Below are 13,290 nucleotides of genomic sequence, written 5' to 3'. Positions count from 1 at the left end.
ATTACGAACACAAAGAGCCTTTAATCTGCCAACCCGAGCGCTCCTGAGGAACTTCTGCAGGGAGGATGGGATCACTCAGCTGAAAGATTGCAGTCTTTTCTGTTTTGTGGCGTTTCATGTGGAGAGTGAGGCCGTTGATCAAAGCAGTCCTCCTTACTGTAAGTATTTTTACACTGCTCTGGTTTTCACTGAAGGAAACAGTGAAGTATTTATTTTGCACAGGAGCCTCTCAAGGGCACCAGAGGGGACCCATTTGCCAAAAACAACTGCGGGTTTTGACTCCCAGTTGTCAGACTAAGGAAAAAAGTGACAGTTATAATGCCATTTAAATATTACTCTGGTGAGGATTACCCCAGGGTGGTGGTTCCCAACCTAGAGTTAGGGACCCTTAGTGGTCACCAGAGGATTGAAGAGATATGAAAGAAAACAAATGAGACTTTTTAACATCTCTGATTTGTTTTTTTTTCTTCAGGCATTTAAAACTTGTTCAAGACAAATCCCAGAAGAAAAATCACTCTTTAGTTGACTAACTCGCAACTCTTGACCACTAAAGGCAGGCTATATTTGACTTATTTTGTTTGATAAAATCTTTTCTCAGGACTATGTGGGTGTCAGTGTTGCCTCGATTGACATCTGTCTCACTATCCTGTTAGTTTTGTTGCAGGACAAGTTAAAACTTTATCACTCTTGTAAGTATGTGGGCCTCGGTGACCTCTCATAAATCCCACCATAGCTCTGCACTCTCCTGAGCAGCTCAAGCAGAATAATTGAAAACACCTGTGTGGGTTATGTATTCATGGGGCTTTAATCTATAATAATGCATCATATCAAATAAGCTGATCACATGGTTTGTATGTATAATCACAGAGTAGAGGCCCCTAAGAGTTGTACTACAGTACTTAATGTACTTAGTTATTTTTCCTCCACTGCCACTAAAATATGGAGATATGTGTTATATTTTGCTTTTTTACCAGCATGCACAGGTAAAATACACGGAATTGCGCAATCAGCAGGTTTGTTCCCGGCACGTCACTTCCCAGGGAAGTCCAAAACTTTTCCATCTGGCCAGCAGCCTGCAGTGGGAGGAGGCAGTCAGGAGTATCTGGGGTCTTTGCCAAGGCGGCAGGGCAGAGTTTGAATCGCTGTGGCGCACAGTGACATAATACTTTAGTGTTTTCACGGCGGCGGACAGTCGCTGAAAAGTTACCACCCATTAAAACCTGTTCCTGACAGAGGAAATAAAACACTTGGAGCGATGCGTAAAATCAGTTTTGTCCGGATGCGCACGGTTTGACCCACAAGCTGCGACTTCTGAAGTTTCGGAGATGGCCTGAACTTTTTTTTTTCTCTTAACTCTTCTTTTCTGCACCCTGCGGTTTTAGGAGCAGTAGGAGGACTCGGAGCATGCTGCACGTAGAAACGAGCTCGGGTTGATCCCAGTCTGGATTTCCCTGCTTTGTTTTCCTCTGTGGCCGGGCCAGGGAGGAGATGAGAGCTCAGGATGGGACTGTGCCTCGGTACCGAAGTTACAGAGGAGGAGAAGAAGGCGAGGATACACAGTGCCAAGATAGACAGAGACCTGTACGAGTTCGCCAAACGGGACATGAATGTGGTTAAAATACTCCTACTAGGTGAGACTGACCATCCTAATATGAACTCACCTTAAACGCACCTGGAAGGAATTTGTCCCAAGATCGACTGAAGTGTATATGTGTACTATACAATATATAGAGTGGTAATAACCTGCAGCTACCTGTGTCCGTAACTGGATATTTTCCAGTGGATGACACGTGATAAGAGTCCTCATTTTTGCCTGGGAACTCTTGGAAACTCATAAAGGGCCTCAGGATATTAATTTAGTTTGAGACAAACTCACAAATCCTCATTAGAAACTTTAACTATTGTAGATTCAATGATTAAAACTTACCACAGATGAATAGATGCAGGTTTAATGTGTTTTTATCTCCAATGCATTAAAAAAAAAGACCCAGTTTACCCACTATGTTCAACATCCTTCAGGTGCAGCAGAGAGCGGTAAAAGCACTTTGGTCAAACAGATGAAGATCATCCACAGCAATGGTTTCACCAAGCAAGAGCTCACCAGCTTCAAGGTTGGGAACACACACACACACACACACACAGCTTGGTTCACCCTGACTGCGTTTTTATCAGATAACAGTCCATTAGCATGGAGTTGACTTGGGTTTCCAGTAGAAGATAGCTGCATAACAAACAAGTTACAAGATAACAAGTAATGCAGAACTAAGCAGTGCTTTAAATAGACCGACATATCACTTGTTTTGGTTTGGATAATCATCAGGTTTTATTTTCAGGTAAGTTCCCAGTAAAAGGACTTGAAGAGGTCAGGGTTATCTGCATCAACAGCGATGCGTCATGAGGATTGAAATGAAAGTTAGTAGAGATAAAGGAGGGGGAGTCAGTGATGGAGATGAGCAGGAGATGAGATGGAAAACGAGGAGATGCTTAGTTCCTGTGGGGGACTGAGATTTCTAACGATACCCAGGGTCATATGCAAGTTGGTATGCAGTGGTTTGGCTCGCATCTGCTCTTCCCTCTGTGTGTGTGTGTGTGTGTGTCTGTGTGTGTGTGTGTGTGTGTGTGTGTGAGCGCCTGAAAGCCAAATTCCTCCGTTGTACTAGGGGTTTGGATGGGGTGGGGAGAATGGAAACGGTTCAACACACACACAAATCTCACTCACCCCATCAGCTTGTTTTCACTGAAGGCTTATCTTCGTCCACATCCCCCTCCTTTAACCTCTCAACATATTTTTGCTCTCCTTTCTTTTTCCCTCTAATTTCCCCTTTACTGTTCTGTATCTTTTCCTCTCTCTCTCTGCCTCCTCCTCCTCCTCCTCCTCCTCTCTGTTATGCATATACAAAATGAGTATGTGATGACAGAAAAAGCCTTTCTCTGTCTTCATCATGCTTCAGATACCTGCTCTATCTCCCTGCAATAACGGCCACGTTACTGGAAATGACTGACATGTTCATAGATGAAGGTGAAGGAGTTAAAACCCACAAATTAACCTCTATTTAGTTTGTAAAGCAGACTTTTAACAACTTAAAAGAGAAAAAAAAACTGGACTCAACTGAAACGTACTTTAACATTACTTAGAAAAGAATCACATTTAAATAGAGGTCTTGTAGTTATTGTGTTTGATCATCCAATATCCAAAAGATATCCAAATATTCAATATTTATGTCCTGGAAATATGCAAAAGACTGTCAAACTTTTGCAGTTGCTCATCGGCTAGGATTTGCACCCAGACACTGATATGACATATGAAGGTCCCAGTTGTTTGTACAGGCAGCTGGGATGTTTCAGTGCATTCCTAGATATTAAAGACGCCTCAGCTCCCACTCTGCACAGCTTTCTCCTCCTGTTGCCTTTCGTGTCTCCTAACAGCCACCTTGTCTGCAGCTTGTCCAGAGGCATCAGTCTTGTACTGCTGCTTAGACAACATTTAAAGGTTATGGTTGGCGATTTTCTATATTTTTCTTATTGTCAACAAATCTCAAAGGCAGAGCCAAACCAATGATGAATTCATCCCGCTTACTTAATATTGTGTCAGTATCCAGACGCTTGAGTTATCACGTTCCTCAATTTCATAGTGTTATTACTCTTTCGAGCTGTTTTTGGACAAACTATGGTAACAGTTGCCTTAGAGGTGAAGGAACATGTCATCTGGTGCAGCAGTGTGACTCATTGACATGTCTTTAATAGTTTTTGGACAACAATGGAGGTCTATGGCCCAGAGGAATACAATACACACAATACTTCATAATAAGTAGGATCAATTCATTGGTGATTGAGGTTTGTTGACAGTAATAAAAATATAGAAAATTGCCAGCATTAACTTTGGCTTCTTTTGTCAAATGAACATAAAAGGGTTTCATAGAAAAACATGCTTATATTTCTCAAATCACGGTATCCAAAAAAGTATTGTTTTGGTAATTTGTATCAAAACTCATGTTGCTGCTTGTGTCAAAGACATTTAGCTCTGAATTTGAGTTATTACACAGAAAAGTGCCTGAAAGAGAACCATGGAGTAACAACAATATACCTGTGACACATACGTATTGTTATCTATAAATTATCTATAAATAATAATAATATAATCAAATAAAATATTGGAATTAAAAAAAAAATAGTATTATAATGTAGTCTGTCAGGAGCAGCTTTAACCAGCTTTAACTATGCATGCATTAGTTTTTCTCCTAGCATGAAAACATTTATGTGATCAGTATACACATGTGCGAGCGTGCACACACGTTTAATTCCAGTAGTTAAATGTCTTATGTTGTCACTGCAGTCAGTTGGGTTTTTCTTTGTTCCCAGGTGACGCCCTTATTTTCAAGTGGAAAAATGACACTAACCCACAAACCTGCCCTTCCCTGACCCACAGCAAACACAGACACACCCTCCTCTGCACACACACACACACACACACACACACACACACACACGAGCTCATCTTTCTTTATCAGGCCTGAGTGCATATAGTTTCACACATGAGTTTGTTTCTGTCTCTTACGCCCTACCTGACATCTTGAACAAGTTGTTTGTGTGTCCACCAGCTCGACCCTGTCTTGAACTGGACAGGTTATCCCTGCCCCCTCAAACTGAAAACCCTCTGTCTCTCTGTCTCTGTCTGGCTCTTTGTGGCCCTGCCAGCCAGGTTTGGGCTTCATTAGGACCATGACAAGACAGCCTGCCAGGGAGGAGTGAGGGGAGGAAAGGTAGGAATGGGGCTCCTCTTTGTCTCATCCCTTCTTTATTTGTAGCCAGAGGCTGTGGTGGTGTTTTTACTGCAGATAGGCTGATGGACTGACATTTTTTCCCTCTTTCTCTTCCAATACACACAACCCTGTGTCAACAAAAGTGACGCTTTTTGTGTATGTTCACATGTTGGCGTGGCAATGGTTAACATTTCTGAACTGAATTTGTATTTTTCAACCTGGAATCTCTTTGTTGATTCAGGTGTTTGAGAGCATTGGGAGCTTTCTCCCCAAATGGCTGTGAGGTTTTGGTTTGGGAAATCAGTAGAGCTTAAAACATACAAACACACACACATATTTAGTTATACATTGTTAGCAGAGCAGTCTGTGGTTAATGAGTAATTATCAGGCCACCATGAGTTTAGCCACATTCTTTGTTATTGTGTTTTTGTAGCAGATGCTACGACACAAGGCACCGCTAACGGCTGATAGTTTTCTATGTTCAGGGAGCTGATCCAAACAGAAAGCTGGACAAGAACAATAGTTGAGTGTATCTGGGTGGATTTAGAGATAAAACTATTGTAATGAGGGTTGTAATGTCTCTGCCGATGCACAGCGAACCACAAGGTTAGGAGTAACAATAGCCAGGATGAAACAATAGCTAGAGAGGTGTGAGATGGGCTCTGGATTTTGCCCTTCAATGTAAGCACACAAACACACACACACACACTTATACACATGCACACACATTGGTGAAAACAGGGTGTCCTCTTACTCTATACTTATCCAGAGAGGTGACGTATAGCTGATGGTGGATTCGGATTACCATTCAATGACACACCTGTGGCCCCAGGCTCTGTGTGTGTGTGTGTGTGTGTGTGTGTGTTTGTAGGCATGGACGGCTGCAAATAACTAGTATTTTCATTATCAATTATTCTGCCGATTATTTTCTTCCTGAATACATAAAATAATGTTGTCTATAAAATGTTAGAAAATAGTGAAAAATGTCCATAACAATTTTCAATTGTTTCAAATAGTTAAAAATGACAAATTAAAGCATCAAATTCTCACATTTGAGAAGCTGGAACCAGAGAACATTTGGCATTTTTGCTTGAAAATAATGTTCATCAAATTAGTTGTGGGATAAAAATCAGCTAATGTAGCTATTCAGTGGAAAGTGTTTTTAGTTACAAGTTTAAAGTTTCCAGCACATACTGTTTGTTACCTAGAGAAACGGCTACAAAGACTCTCTATACACACACACACAAAGTGTCTGATGTTGTAGAGGGTTAGCGGTGGCCTCCCTTTTGCACCGCCGTTTCCCTGTCAACACAACACTAAAGTTAGCTTTGAGTCAGAGTGGGAGGAACTGGGAAACAATTGATAAAGGGGACAAAGGTGGAGGGAGGGAAGGAAGGAAGAAGAATGAAATAACTGAGGCAGAGACAACTGAATCTGTGACGTGAGAGAGCCAGTTATTCAGTTTGGTCTGAGTCCAGGAGGTGGGCATGTTGGCAGCACACCTGTATAATGAAATGCAATTTAATAAATCCAAATAAGGTTGCCTTTGTGATGCTTATAAAGCTCCAAATCTGCTGAGTTTGTAAAAAAAAAAAAGTCTCTCTAGGGTCACTGTTGGGAACATAATTTGTAATGTTTCATTTCACTATATTGACTGAAGTGAGACTACGTAACTATATAAGTATGTGACAACTGTTTAACAATTACAGGATAACACTAAATGCTAAAACATAATATAACAGTAACAGAAGTAGAGAATATCTATCTAACGTTTGCTAACATAAGCTAATATTAGCCAACATTAGCTACTGGTCATACAACATCAAGTAAGGCTGTAGCACCCAAACCTGAGTGTATTGAACTGAGCAAGTGTGTGTTGTATTGCTTATGAATTCATCTTTTCATTTGTAAGAGGAAGAATGTGTCATTTTTTCCTTTAATTCTCTCCTTAAACCTGCATAAACTGATTTTTTTGGCCACATTGGGTCAGCAGAAACAAACAGTGAACACAACATTGACAAATCATCAGTTGCTTATTTACACATCCAGCAGTTACGGAGCAAAATGATCATTTAGAGTCGTGTTTCTGTCCATCTAGTGAATGTAAGTCCAATATGAACTCTTTTTAGCTCTGTTTTTGGGGTTCTTGAGGTAAATATCTGGCTCTTTAGGTGCTAAATGCTCCACTATGTGCACCAGCTGGTCACTAACTGTGTCTGCTTGCTGTTTGGTGCTGAGCAGGAGAGAGCTGAGAGTGAACCAAAACATTTAAGTTGCGGGCTGGACAGCTGAACAATGAGCTGAAACTTGTGTATAAAGCATAAAGCCGAGGGGAGCTGCAGAGTCGGGTGATAAATCTCTGTAGTATCATTGCTATTAAGGACACCTCTCACATTACATATGTGATTTGATACATTGTTATTATAAAAAATATCGATATATAACTTTTTTGAGATGGGATTTGTTGTAAGTTCACTTCATACAAATGACTTTGTAAAGTAAGCTCATGTCGGTGCATACTGTGAACTGACACCAAAATGGACACTGAAAGATTCGTGGCCATTAGGGGAATCCGACATTGAGCCCCAAGTATTTTGTCAGGCTGAGTCTAGTCAGGCTTTTGTAGTGAGGCGAAATATGACAGGCCAAGACTGAACTCTGAGATCCTGGTAACAGAAGATGGGACTTTATCTCAAGATCTCTTAAGAGGTTGACATATTTCTTTTGAACAAAGAAATTAATCTCATAGTGTATTGGTTGAGACATGTACCACATAGCAGCAAAGTCTGCAGTTTGATTCGGGCCATGGACCTTTGTTGCATGTTAGCCCTCTCTCTATCCCTGTTTCCTGTCTCTCTACTCTTTTGACTATTAAATAAAGGCAAAAATATAATATATTAAAATATAAAAAAATATATTAAAAAGATTCAAATCCTAACATCAAACCTGGATACATCTACCATGAAATTACATATTTAGTAAAAGCTCTAATGTCCCTTCAGTATACATTTGTATATAATGTAAGCAGAAGTATATCCTCAGTGCCATGAAGCCTGATTAAATGTGTGCTGTTGAGCTGCATTTCTCCTTGAAGCCCCTACACATCCATAGTTCAATCACAGTTGTTTCCACTTATGTTGCCTGATTAGACGCCCTCAGGACTGTGTGGGCATGTACAAACTGGGCTTGATTGGTGTGCCGGGCCTTTAATCTTGATGAGTGTGACAGCAATACTTTGTAGAAACAGCTTCCTGACAGAACTTTTGGTTTACATGTGATATGGAAAGCAGTAGCTTCATATTGAATGGAGAGATGTGAGAGTGGTATCAATCTTCTCATTCTTCTCTACTCAGAAAACATTATGGAAATTCACATCTTTGAATTTGCATTGTTTACATTTACATTTACATCATCTCACACTCTTCCTCTTCCCTTATTTCTCTGGGACATTGCTACTTTTCATGGTGGGTTATCACCATTAGCCTTTGACCAGCAGAACATATAGAACCATTGTGGAAATGTGTACGGTGTGCTTGTACGTGTGCATGTTTGTCCATATTTACATGTACAAGATACAAACAACACTGGGATCCATTTATAAAATCATTGTTCCATAGTGCCACTAGTGGTCAAAAACTCCACAAGTTGCTTTTAAGCCTTTAAGAGTCTCTCCCCTAATGGTCAAAAGTCACTTAGATCTAAATAACTATCACAAAAAGAGCTGCAACGATTAGTCAATTATTTGATTAGTTGATTGAGAGGAAATTGATTTGCAACCATTTTGATAATTGAATACTTGTTCAAGTAATTTTTCAAGCAAATATGCCAAAAGTTATTTACTTTCATCTCCTCAAAGGTGACGATTTAATGCTTTTCTTTGCCAAACATCACAGTAAACTGATGGATGGACAGAATAAGACATTTTAAAATATCACCCATGACTCTGGGATATTATAAGTCATTTGTAATTTTTCTTTATTCTCTGACATTTATAGACAAAACAATTAATTGATGAAATAATCGGCAGATGAATTAATAATGAAAATATTCATCAGTTGCTGCCCCAATATGAAGTCCACACAATGGAAAAAACAACAGACTTCATACTATTCAGTTGAAGAATAAGAAATAACACATTATTAGCAGAGCAGGTTTGAGACCAGTCAGGTTTTCAATAGAAGAAACTTAATCTTCATGTGTTTATTTTTCAGCTGTGTGTTGGTTCAACTCATACAATTGCACCTTTCATACCTGAGAGCCTCTCAGTCCTCCTCTGTTGTTCACTAAGAAACCTAACCAGAGCCCCGTTATAGGTTTATTGTCTTGCTCAAGAGCACTACAGCAGTTGTGCCTTACACAGAAACTGTCTACAGGCTTTTTCCATTGAGTTTAGGACTTGTTGGTCACAGTTGCATTTCTCAAACCTCAAGACTATACCATTACCGCTATATCACCAGTTTCCTGATCTGATTTTTTAGTGATGTTTATGGTCATGAAACATAGAAAGTGTATAAATCCAGTGTTTACTGTTCTTAAGACTGGAAGAAACTGGAAGAATGTGTTATTATTATGTAACAAATTTAGTGCGACATGAAATCGCATATCTGAGGAGATGATGGCGATAGTGAAGATGAGGCAGAGGGAGACAGATGCACAAAGCAGCTTATTTCTGACACAAATCAATGCAGCGCTGTCAGCAAAGGTTCACCTAACACAGACTAATTTGTCCCTAATGCCGTGGTGTCAGCAGCCCTCAGCGCAGCTCTCCTCAAAAGATGAAGCCCTGTCACCTTACGCACTTATCTCACCTCACATATTTCACTAGGAGAGCAACACATCTAAATCTGGACACTGAAACACACACACAGAAACATTTCCCAACTCTCTATTCAGTCAATAAAGACTCAAAGTTTCCGAGCACTAAAACAGAGTTATGACTTTAATTTATGTGAGTTACACTTTCACCCTGTACTCTCGCAAAAGGCTTGATGGTGCATGGGGTATGATAGCTGCAAACACACAGACGCTTTGCCCCACACATACATATAAACGTATGCACAATTTAAGGAGTAGTAGAGAGTAAGTGTAATTGCACATGTGTATTGGTGGTGTGTTAAAAGTCTAGACAGCTTAAATTTGATTATTCAAATATTTTGTCTGAGGGCCCACAGTGCAGTTATCAGTTTTCTCTTTGTCTGTTTTTCTTCTTTTTTTTAAAATTTCACCCTGAGTTATCGTCTACATAGCAACAAACACTTTTTGTAGCTTAAGTTACAAAAAGTCATGTTGGTTTGGATACACTTCAGGCATCTTAAAGCTGCACTAATCACTATTTTCACATTAACAATGGATCAGATGACTATGTGTTATTTGAAAGGTATCACCTGTAGTGTCACTCTGCAGTTCACTGCTGCTCTAGAGAGTGTCTGTTGCAGGTCACATTTTGGCCTTTGTCATGGCTCAAAAACTGACATCCATAGAAAAGTTTGGTCTCATCTTGAACCGGAGCATCTGCAGATAAATTCCATACTCAATATGTTATGATCCACTAAAGTTAGGCACGATATGAGATGAATAAATCCCCTGTTTTTGTTATTATCATCAACATCTAGACTGTAAGAGAGCTGGGAGGAACAACTGAGTCAGAACTCTTCTTTATTTGGGAGGGGAGAGGGAGGCAGGGATAGGTTTTATTTTACAAAATTTTCTAAATAAATAACGATGTTTAAAATGAGAAGTTTGGACTTATTGTCCCGTTTATTGTCACCTTATTAAGTTTATACCATTAGGCGAACCCAGGACGCTCAGTCACAATATCATTACAATATTCTATCCATCTTAAAGAAAAATGAGACTATACCCCCAGACACACCTGGTGGAGATCTGCACTCTACTTAATGCACTCTCCTGGTTTTAACAGTTCTTTGTTCAAATATGTCAATTCAAAATTGTCCCGTTGCCATGGCTACTCATGTACTTAACCTCTGAACCTTGATCTTTTGTAGCCTGCAGTGCTGGATAATCTCCTGACCTCCATGAAGTTTGTCCTCCACGGTATGGGCGTCCTCCGCATCAACCTGGCAAACAGCAGGAACAAGGTAGTCGGTCTGTGTGCCTCCACGTCTACTCGTCTTACTGTCTGTCTCACAGGTTGATTTTTATTCTTACTGGTCTGCCTGTCAGACGTTTCTCAAAATCCTTCTCTGTCTTCCCTATCATTCTCTTTCTCATCCTGCTCCTCCTTGGTTCCTGAGTTGCCTGAGTTTTACATTGCTGGTCTTCCTGCACTGCACCCAAATCGCCACTAGAGAGAGGCATCTCCCCGCTGCAGCATCTGGCATTCCCTCCCTCACCCTCCCACCCCCCACACACACACACAAACACCAAACAACAAACACACACACATCAAAAGTCTGTTTGCATGAGAGAGGAGAACGTTAGACGATAGGTGGGTGGTTTAATTGTGAGGTTCAATTTGATTTGAACTTTATTGTTAAGTTATCAGAGCTCATACACTGTCCACCCACATCCTGCTGGGAGAGTATTTCCTCTATTAAATGTCACCAGGGTGTGTGCGCGTGCATATCCATTCATTTGTACACTCATACTGATTACCAAGTCTACAGAGCAGACACAGACTCATAAACTTCTCCTGTTGCCGAGACTCGCATCCTTTTTTCCATATGGCCTCCGCTCCTTCCTGATCATCCATCCACATTTCTGTCTCTGTCTCTTCTTGCAGGTCCACGCCCATTCTGTCCTATCATGCGGGCGATGTTTTGACGAAGAACAGGTGCTGTTTCCTTTCCTGAGCCATGCCCTGTCCTGTCTGTGGGCCGACCAGGGGGTGAGGGCCGCAGCAGCCCGGGGATACGAGTATGAGCTCAATGACTCAGCGCTGTAGTGAGTAGCACACACTCATGCTGGGCTGAAGAGATGCAGGGGTCTAATTAGCTGAACTTAACAGCTGATGTTCGGCCATACGCTCGCTGTCACTGGTAATCAGGGTCGCAGAGTGGAAAGGAGAGGAGGAGGGAGCCAGACTCAAGTAAACTGTAATTACATGTACCTATACACAGCAATCGTATGCACTCATATACGTAAATGTGTTCTTTAGTTTTGGATGTGTGCATGTAGAATCAAAGAAATCACTAAAAAGTTAGAAACTCAAACTCAGAGAGGTGGAAAAAATGTGATTACAGAAAGTGTGTAAAACTGCATATTGAAGAAAAAGGAAAACATGTGCAGGCACAACAATGAAAGCAAAGAAGATGAGTGCGAGTGTAGAGGGGATGGCGTGTGTGATGTAGAAGTAAGACGGAGCTGGGACCCACCAGGAGGCCGTCTGTTCTCATCCTCTATCCCTGCGAGAGGCCTCATCTCTGGGGTTATCTACACCGACAGGCCCCCTGGTTCCCACTGAGAACTACCATACATCACCATCACAGTCTGCTCTCCTCAGGGAGACACACACACACACACTTTTGCACCTCTTTACTTGTGAGGACCCTTATTGACATAAAGCGTTCTCTAGACTCTTATGATATGATGGTTTAGTACAAATTGGATCTTATTTTTTGTGATTTGGCCATTATTCTTATCAGTAATAAAAAGATTATGTTCACCAAGTTTGGGAACACAGCACCATCGCTAAAAAGAGGTCAGATGGGGCAAGAAACACAAGTGTTTAGATGAATAAACCCCCCAGGCTAGTCAAGTCTTATTTGTTAGGTCAAATTGAGTTATTTTACCTACCTGACTTTGTGTAGTTGTAAGTACACACAGTTGTCCTGTGCAATGAAGGATTACCAGACATTCTGCTCATTTCTGGTCTCCCCATAAAATAAAGTAGCTCAGATAATCTGGCTAAACTGTCAGCTTGTCTACAACCTATTTCTCGGCTCAGGGTTTTTTCTGTTATTTGTTCATATTGTTGTTCTCTCAGATTTCAGCTCAATTACTTTTACAATGTCATCATAAGTGATAGAAATGATGACCAAAACTAAGAAAATAAAATCCAAGTTGTAATAGATTGGAGTTTACCATCGAACTAAAATGAATTCTATTCCTAAACCTACAATCAAGTCTTCACCCTTAAAGCTTTTCAATATTTTTAGCCATGCAAGTGGCTTGGCTCTGGGGCCGGCAGTGTCAGTCCATCCACCACTTGGATCCAGACTGAAATTTCTCTGCAACAGTAGGATGGTTGCCATGAAATTCAGTGCAGATATCCATGTTTCCCTCATTTTTAATAGCTCCCTTAACATTTCCTTTAATGGCATCACCAGGTCAAAAATTTCAATTTGTCCGATACTTGAAAAATACCTGCAGAACTAATAACACTCCCGACCACCTCAGCTGTACTTTGTGTTTAGTGTTAATTAGCAAATGTTAGCATGCTAACACACTAAACTAAGATGGTGAATATCATAAACATTATATCTGCTTAACATCAGCTTGTTAGCATTTTCTTTGTGAGCCTTACAGAGCTGCTAGCATGGCTGTAGACTCTTATTAGAATTAGAGAATT

The 13,290-nt window shown here is 40.6% G+C and overlaps 1 protein-coding gene across 3 annotated transcripts in view; it reads left to right on the top strand.

The window, feature by feature from the left end:
• Positions 1–68: 68 nt before the first annotated feature.
• Positions 69–13,290, top strand: part of gnav1 (guanine nucleotide binding protein (G protein) alpha v1) — a 34,929-nt gene continuing 21,707 nt past the window's right edge. Inside the window, exons 1-5 of one of the 3 annotated variants that reach the window (XM_044346111.1) lie at positions 69–158; positions 1,383–1,631; positions 2,020–2,111; positions 10,766–10,858; positions 11,503–11,663. In XM_044346111.1, coding sequence (XP_044202046.1) covers positions 1,502–1,631; positions 2,020–2,111; positions 10,766–10,858; positions 11,503–11,663 — 476 coding nt within the window. In that variant the 5' untranslated portion in view covers positions 69–158; positions 1,383–1,501. Of the gene's footprint in view, positions 159–1,070; positions 1,632–2,019; positions 2,112–10,765; positions 10,859–11,502; positions 11,664–13,290 lie in introns of those variants that run through there. The other 2 variants (XM_044346110.1, XM_044346109.1) reach the window with 2 other exon arrangements.

This window comes from Thunnus albacares, chromosome 3 (genome assembly GCF_914725855.1).
Source record: "Thunnus albacares chromosome 3, fThuAlb1.1, whole genome shotgun sequence".
In the NCBI taxonomy this organism is placed as follows: domain Eukaryota; kingdom Metazoa; phylum Chordata; class Actinopteri; order Scombriformes; family Scombridae; genus Thunnus; species Thunnus albacares.
Note: the sequence above shows the minus strand (reverse complement) of the source record. Positions and strands in the feature narration are given on the sequence as shown.